At 34.5% G+C, this 8565-nt stretch overlaps 2 protein-coding genes across 2 annotated transcripts; both read right to left on the bottom strand.

Annotated features, from left to right (window-relative positions):
• Positions 1-93: 93 nt before the first annotated feature.
• Positions 94-3720, bottom strand: sra (RRM_RCAN_like domain containing protein Sra). Its single transcript, XM_018511673.1, has 5 exons — positions 3404-3720; positions 2651-2919; positions 2391-2580; positions 2139-2291; positions 94-2068 (listed from the first exon to the last, which is right to left on the bottom strand). Exons 2-5 carry the CDS (start codon positions 2903-2905, stop codon positions 1944-1946), a joined length of 723 nt encoding a protein of 240 aa, XP_018367175.1. The 5' UTR covers positions 2906-2919; positions 3404-3720; the 3' UTR covers positions 94-1943.
• Positions 3721-4889: 1169 nt separating this feature from the next.
• Positions 4890-8550, bottom strand: LOC108763796 (BRO1 domain-containing protein BROX). Its single transcript, XM_018511674.1, is given in 7 exon segments — positions 4890-5805; positions 5910-6142; positions 6268-6443; positions 6521-6695; positions 7425-7524; positions 7614-7844; positions 8179-8550. Coding segments are annotated over 7 exon segments (1263 nt in total). The 5' UTR covers positions 8280-8550; the 3' UTR covers positions 4890-5558.
• Between the last annotated feature and the right edge of the window lie 15 nt (positions 8551-8565).

The following is an 8565-nucleotide window of genomic DNA, read 5'->3' as shown; positions in this document are numbered from 1 at the left end:
TAAGTATATATATATATATATATGTATGTGTACATATATAATATATAACAGAATTTTAACGTAAAATAATTTATATATTTATATTTTCTTTTCTTTGATACAAATCATTTGTACATTATTTCTCTAGTGTAATAATTATTCGTATTATCTGTTTAGGATCTTCGGAATTGTTAGATAAAGAAAGCTTGAAATTACATAAATGACGAAACGGTTTTACGCCATTCCATCGCCAGAAGAATATAAACAGTAACCATACTATACAAAAGTAAGTGCTGCTATAAAGTATTTATAAATATTCAACAATTATTTTTAGGTCACAGATCTTGCAGGAATTATATACGTTTCACGTACAGAACAATATATACATATACACAATCATCACACTGCCTCGACATAAATCAGTAACGCTGATATGACCACATACGTCTCGCTATCTCTCTAGCTTATTTTTTTACTAACTTAATCCTCTTAAAGAGCAAAGTGATAACAATAAGTTTTCATAAACTTCATTAACAAGAGACCATAGAGATATAGCTTTAGGATAGCATGTGTAACGTTTAAGTTAATGTGAGCTAGCTTTCTACGGAAACACAGATCGAAGAACCACACGATATTTTTAGAATAATACATTCGTATACACACACATCACATACATATTAATGCCATATATTTCCGTAGATTTGTTTTTCGCATGCACACAAAACACAAAACAAAAAATTCAATAGATATAATCTTGAAGACTTTTCTTGAAATGGAAAGAAAAACACATGAGAATAATTAAATAATGAAGTTAAGCTGTTAAATTCGAACATTTTGATTCAATCGATTATTCTAACATTAGTATCATTTGTGGATTTACAACAAGATTGTTACGTGCTGTTTAAGAATACAAGTAACACTGACAATGAGAGGTAGAATTGCAAAATCTCAATATATTTCCAACGATTTTTGTCGACACATTAATCGTTAGCTTAATCAGATCGGACGTAATTTCTCACGATATGCAATTATTGACACTGAGTGAAACATGAAACAATATAGGCCTTGAAATTTCTCGAATCTTTACCATGTAGATTTTAAGAAATGGAGCGCAAGCATACTCTTCAGGAATTCTCAGTGGATAAACACAAATGAATTCTATATTTTGATCGATATATAATCTGACGGATATTTATCGTTAGTATCGTTAATATTCATATATCGCTGCTATTCGCGGGAAGTTAGATACCAGGCACTAGAATCCGACCGAAATTTTGGTTTCGGTTTCGTTCAAAAATCAGGGTTTCAGTTTGATTTCGGTTTTGGCCAAAATTAAGAGAAAAGGGAATTTTTGCAATACTGTTTATCCAGATATGGTGAATGCTAAGGTCACGTTGTCTTCTTCTTAACAACTAATTAAGAAAAGGATAACGTGACTTTAGTGTTCTGGATGTTATTGCAAAAACTCGCTAAAATTTCAGTGGGTAAACCGGAACTATACAAGTTGCAACGCGCCAGTGAACGTTTAAAAAACAACTAGAGTACATACATTTGTCATGATTTCTGAAAATTATACGGCCTCTGTAAAATTAATCCAAAAATATCAATTTCGACTCCGGTCGAAAAAAATGACTCCATTAGTTTCTTTCTCTCTTTTGCTTTTTTTTAAATAAGACATCTAAGTTTCGGTTTCGTTTTTGGTTTTGGCCGGAGGGAAAAATGTGGTTTCGGTTGGACTCTACCAGATACCATGTTGCTGTCTGTACGTATTGAGCTATAATTTTTTTTTACAACATACTTTCGTCAACTGGATACCAACCACGCATTTTTAAATTGTAACTCCAATATAATACTAATTAAAATCGCTCGTTAGGTGTATATGTCTTCTAGCTCGTATCTGGCTTTTTAACAAGACATAAAAACGTATCATGTGACAAATCCGAGATGCGAATAAACGGAGGAAATTAATGTTCCGGACATCGCGTGTGTTGAATACGAGGCGTATTTTTCGACGGATTCGCGTTTTCGCAAACATGCACGACTATGCCTGGCTGCCCTGAGCCTCCTGGATGTATCTCATGTGTGTCGCCTGCAATATCGATAATTATTTATATAAAATACGAAATTGGTATAAGTTTAAAATAATAAGAATCAATAACCTGCTGATAAATTGGCTATAGCTGTTAATAAATCGTAATTAACGAGCGGCTCTCCTTCTTCACGTGGCTCCCAACCGACCGGTGGAGAAGCAGGAGGAGATATGAGAAATTGTTTGGTAAGCGCGGGTGGTTGAAGATGTTGATCCTCCATATCTACAATTTATATTTCATATTTCATTAATATGTAAATTTTTTGCATCTTATTAATTTCATCAGTGTGATATTTAATTCTAAAATTCCATAATGACGTACCTATAGGTGTTACTGGTTGTGCAAAGTAACAATTAATATCAGTTTCTCCAAAATGCGACTGATGCAGCTGTATCCTCGCATTTGCTGCTGCACTGGGGGAACTGTAGTTTACCCTCATTCTTCTGAAGGATCTGAAGTATTGAAATGTAGTGTCTTCTCCAAACTGTTTGAAAAGATTTTCTATGGATGACTGTAAAGGTACAATATCAGACAATATAACAGTTTCTTCTTTGGGATATCTCATACAAACTATTTATTACCTTTAAATCGTCATCTTTAAAAACTCGAGGATCTACGTTCGTTACAATTACAGAAGTTGGTAGATCTTCATCGTGAACTAACTCATCGATCGATCTAATATTTGTGTCATCTTTTTCTCTCTTAAATTTCAACTCTAACTGTTCATAGTTTGGATGTAAGTTGGGTAAACCATCCACTTCGTTAATTATTATATTTTCAGTGTCTTCCAACTCCTCTTCCTCTGTCGTATCTCTATTGCCATGTTTTTCCTCCATTTTTATTTCCTGTTCTGCTTAGAAAATAGATGAGAATAACCAAGTATTAAGAAAAAATTGAGACTAAAAAGTTAAGAGCTTAGGACTTTATAGTCCAGCATTAATTATATGCATATACGAGATTGAATGAAGAAAAATGATATTTATTCATATCTATATAAATACTGAATGTTTGCTAATGAAAATTAGATTGCTGCAGGAATATCTCAATTAATCAAATTGAAACTTACTTTATGAAATGAAAGATGTCTCTAATAAATTTTAATAAATCTATAAAATAAAACGATTAATTTTACATGTAACTTATGCTTTATTAAGTTGTACATTTTGATATTTATATACTATCTAATAATTAAGAAAGACGCGGAGCGAGAATAGATCCGTTTTGTCGAGCACGTAATTATGTGCAAGTGAATATAAGTACACATGATTTAATGTTGAAAATTGTTCAGGGGAGGTCTATTATTGTGCCAATGATGATGCCAGACCGTCTCTTACCTCTCGACTCGACACAAACCGAGGAAGAGATCGAGCACCGACCTGGATGTTCTCAAGACGCTGCTTCGTCACGGATGTATTTATGTTTCACGCATACGCAAAGTCTATTCCATCGTCTCCATCTCGGTGGATCTAATCATCACGTCGTTCCGACATTCTCGCATTAGTGTTTCACTGCCACCGACGTGTCTCTTCACCAACGATGTTCGCTATTTCATTACCGAGACGTAGCCGCGCGTCATCGTCAACTTCAGGGCAACAGAAATAGCGAACGATTCGCGCGTCCCGTCCGTATCGCGATCCGATCGAATGCCATTATCGGCCAGGATCAGGTTAGGTACGTGCGGGCACGAATAAAATTGTGAAAAACCAATTGGATAACATTGTCCAATCCGATTTCATCGGACATGACGCCGATTGGTCGTTGAAAAGACAGTCTCTAGAAATTCCTGGAGCAGCTCCACAAATTCTTTATCCACCAACCAATTAAAACCTTTGACAGCTCTTCGAAACTAGAGAGCCTCACAGGAAGAGAGTGGCAAATTGAATCATGTGAATGCCCACGTCCAATCAGGATGGGGGTCACGTGACCAGTTTTCTCTAATCTCTTCCATGCTTATAGAGCTTCGATGCCCATGCCCAATCAGAGGAGGTGGGTCACATAATGCAATTTGCCACTCTCTCCCTGTGAAGCTCTCTATTCGAAGCACTTTGAAATCAGCATTGCTGACATTTTAAGTTCAAATTGTTATCAATGGCTGCGTTCAGCAGAGAAAGCAGCTTTGCAACTGTCGTAAAATTCTTCAATATGATTGGTCTTGCTCTTAGTTCCTCATTGGATTTAAATGTATAAACCAATCATATTCAAGAATTTTACAACAGTTGCAAAGCTGCTTTTTCTGCTGAACGCAGCCAATAGTGAAAATGTTAATGTTTTATTTAAAGATGTAGCACTTATATGTTTTAATTTTCAAGGGTTGTATAAATAGAGGATAAGTAAATTTACATGTTTATGTTTTATACACATGCATAATTATTGTTATACGAAAAAATGGCTGAACATAAAATATGATCTTTATAGACTGTGATTTAATATTCTTTATTATCGATGTTATATTAGGTAGAATATTGCTAGTATTGCTACATTGATCTCGGTATATTGCACACAAAAATTATTCTCTTAAATTATTTAACAACTAACATAATTTCTTATCTACATATAAGTAATTTTTCAAAGCCAATATCAGGTACCATGACCTGTAAATTTTTAATTTTGTTAGGTCACTCGCTGGTTATGTATATAATAAATGCTTTACATATCACAAAAAATAATTATTAACAAAGATAATTGCTATAATTTAGCAATAACTAATGCTTGGCATTAGCTTAACATGTTTTTGAGACACTTTTTTATATATATATATATATATATATATCTTTAAAATTTGAATTGAATTCTGCGTTTAAACCTATAGCTTATAAAAAATATGTAGAAAAAGATTATATACGCCTCTTTGTTATAATACATGCATACTGGCAATGTGTTTTACATGCACATTATTTGCGAAAATGTTCTCCCTCGTATTATCAATTTAAAAAAATTTAGTTCCACTAAAGCATTGACTAGATCAAACGTAGCGATTAAAATAATGTCTGCGACATTAACAATTCCTTGTTGTCGGCAAGGAGTTGCTTGTACCTACAATGATAATCATAGTATCGATCATCTACGATAAAAGCAAATTACATATGAATCTCGCGTCACATATGTTACTTCACATTGACACAAATGTAAAAGATGCCCGCTAAAAAGTTTCAGACATGTGCAGAACAAAGTAGATGTACATTGATATGCTAGATTAATCTCTTTTGCAGTCGTTTATCTATCCGTTGCATAATACGATATTTAATACTGAATGAAATACGTTTGTAATATTTATGATAACAGATAATTATCCTGTATTCTTCTTTTTATCTAACAAATTAATACTTCACGTTTTACACAACCGGATTTGTACTTGTGTGCATGCAATGCGCACACGTATGTTTAATTCAATCGTCGCCCACACATGTCTGTCGCAATTAAAATTAATATCACCGTGACAAAAAAAGAAAAAGCATTACAAACGGCCTATATCATTATACATAGAGAGGCTTATTGTAACGTGCAACCGCTTGCGTTTTTCGGCTCCTTGCTACTTTGATGAATCGCCTCTTCTTTAACTGGCGGCAAGTTCTGCTCCTTCTCTGCTTTCGCTGCCGCTACTCTGGCTAATACTTTATATGTACCCAAATTCCAGATAGGATTTGGTGATGGCATTTGAAAGTCGATTGGGCTGACTAAGCCGTAAGTAGCTTTAGTATCCAAGACTGGAACTTCACCCGGTACAGTATGATGATATCTAATATTTAAATTCAGATTAATGTGTTGTTTAAGCGTCTTACATCTTAAAACAATGTATTGTATTATATATAAATTGATAATAAATCTAAATGAGATAATTACATCAATCCATTTTCTCGATTACATTTATCAAGAGTAAGCTTCACTATAGGCGCCAACCGTCTAAACACAGCGTGCTGATCTGGTTTAACGCGAGGCGCAGGCCCGTTTGTTTTCCCGTATTCTTGACAGAGCGCTTTCGCCTTCTTTAAACATGAATCGCTTTCCTGCATCGCTCGTATCGCTTCGCCGCACTTATCCATTGCCAACAAGTTTTCACCGCAATAATTATAAGCCTAAAGTAATTAGAGCATGAGTAAGCTTACAAAGCGTAAATAAGCTATAAATAAGAGTACAACAAATATTATCACTTGTATTTATAATTAAATGATTGTCGACTTTTATAAATTTGTGAACTTACGTAAGATTGATAAAACGCTGATTTAAGCTCTAAATATTTCGTCCATTGGGCGATTATTTCTGGCTTAAATGGACGAAGAGTATTGGCAGCATCCAGAAACAATTTACTGGTCTCATTGGCTAAAGCTGATATCAAGCTAGAATTATGTTTGAGCTCTACTGCTCTAGCCACTGTCACTATAAAATGATGAAGAGTCAATGTAAGTATATATCCAAGTAAACTTATTAAAATTATATTCTCACAAAAGCACAACCTTCTTGTGCTTCTGCTGTGCATTGATTAACGTATGCATTTAGTACACGAGGATCTAAATCACTTCCCAAAGGTGGTGGACTATCCAACTGCGGCAAAAATTCAGTCTGTACAAAGGTAAATATTCCAGCAGCTCGTCTTAGCATACTTGGGTGTTAGTTAAGTATGTTCCCAAACTCAACAGAGCAATTCTTTGGTTTATTTCAAGTAAAAATGTCCATATAAACATGTATCCTGAACAACTTAGTTTCCGAAATACAGGATAGGTCCAGCAGGAACTCAACCTTGGTCTCCTAGATCACCAGACTTAAATCCTTTGGATTATTTCCTTTGGGGGCATCTGAAATCATTGGTTTATACCACCCCAATTGAGAATGAGAATGATTTGAGGAATCGAATAGTTGCTTCATGCAAGGCAATACGTAACATACCTGGTATCTTTGAGCGTGTATATTAATCTTTGAGAAGAAGGCTCGATGGATGTATCATGGCGCAAGGTGAACATTTTCAACAATTTATCTAATTGTTTTATTTCATCAGAAGAACTGAAGCCTGTTTTTGTTTTTCTGTTTTTGACTAGTTTTTGACTAGTTCAAGTTGTATTTCTTTCAAATAAACAGATTATTACTATACGTTTAAATTTATTTCGGAAATTAAGCCGTTTAGGACACATGTTTATATGAACTTTTTTACTTGAAATAAACTGAAGAATCGCTTTGTTGAGTTCGGGAACATACTTAACTAACACCCTGTATATATATTATGATATAATTACAATATGTACATTAGGAAAATGAATGAATTCTATTATAATTAATAGAAAGGAAGAGAAAGATCACATTTCTTCTATATTTTTATATAATAATCACGTTGAGGATTATTTTAAAATCTTGTTTAATTTATACTTACTCATCTTTTGCAGCAATCATTGCTGCATGTTTCATAAACCATAGGCCTATATTGACACTCATATTAGCTGCTTCATAAACAGAATCGGCGCTGGAGCTTTAACAAAAAATTTGTAATTAGAGGTCATTTTGAAATCATTCATAGGTCTTAGAACTATTTTATTAAATATCTTTTTAATTATTTACAATGTGCCACCACCAAGTAACGTATGTGTCCACTTAAACATGAGAACATTTCTGAGCTTGCTAGGATTGGGTCTGCCAACATGTTGAGCCTCTTCCTCGGATGGATCGACTTCCCATAAAAATCCATACAACAAACTCAGGTAACTAAGAAATGCAGGTTCTATTGTATCACTAGTATTATTTGCATTTCTGATTAGATCCAATAATCTAGCTCTTGACAGCTTTAAGTCACTGAAAACATAAACTTCTTGATATAAAGAAAAAAAAGAATTTTTTTTTTTCAAAAAGAAAAGAAGATTTAGATATGCTAAAGCATGAAAATATGTGTGTGTGTGTGTGTGTGTGTGTGTGTGTGTGTGTGTGTGTGCGCGCGCGCGCGCGCGCGCGCGCGTGGTGTGTGTACTAGTATAATTAATAACTGATATTATAACACAAATATGAGTTTTTTAACAAAATTATATGTTCACGTGAGAATTATTGAATATTGCAGCCTCCGGCGGTCCAAAAAAAATCATCGTCAAGTGGTGATCGCGAAATGCTCAATATATGATAGTAATATGTTAACCTGCAAAGCTTTCTAGTGGCGTCCGTAGAATTGGAGACTTTTAACTCAAACTTCTGATTCGACGTTGCTTTTAATACATTACGGTGAAACCAGTGCGCCATTGTTCGTCGTCTGAATCTCGTGAGACAATTTAATGTCCCAATTTGGTCTCGATGGCCTTGACCAAACTAACTTTGGGTTTAACACTTTTTGACAGATAAGGTAAAACGGAACAGTGTCTCAATTGCCATGCTCAACGGAAAATTACTCCAGTGACCCTTTTTTGGTTTCCCCTTGATTGGTTTTCCGACTCAAATTTAAAGTCACAGTACCATGCAAAAATCTCCAGCGACTCCAGTCTCCACTTGTGACTTGCTAAGGAACTTGCCGACGCGTCACATGCCTACC

Source organism: Trachymyrmex cornetzi, unplaced genomic scaffold, assembly GCF_001594075.2.
Source record: "Trachymyrmex cornetzi isolate Tcor2-1 unplaced genomic scaffold, Tcor1.1 scaffold384, whole genome shotgun sequence".
In the NCBI taxonomy this organism is placed as follows: domain Eukaryota; kingdom Metazoa; phylum Arthropoda; class Insecta; order Hymenoptera; family Formicidae; genus Trachymyrmex; species Trachymyrmex cornetzi.
The sequence above is the reverse complement of the archived record's forward strand: the minus strand, read 5'-3'. Positions and strand labels throughout refer to the sequence as shown.

Coding starts and splice junctions, on each gene's coding strand:
- sra (XM_018511673.1), bottom strand. CDS start 2,905: ATGGAGGAAAAACATGGCAATAGAGATACGACAGAGGAAGAGGAGTTG. Junction 2,581..2,650: donor TTAAAGATGACGATTTAAAG/GTAATAAATAGT, acceptor GTACCTTTACAG/TCATCCATAGAAAATCTTTT. Junction 2,069..2,138: donor TATAGCCAATTTATCAGCAG/GTTATTGATTCT, acceptor TCGATATTGCAG/GCGACACACATGAGATACAT.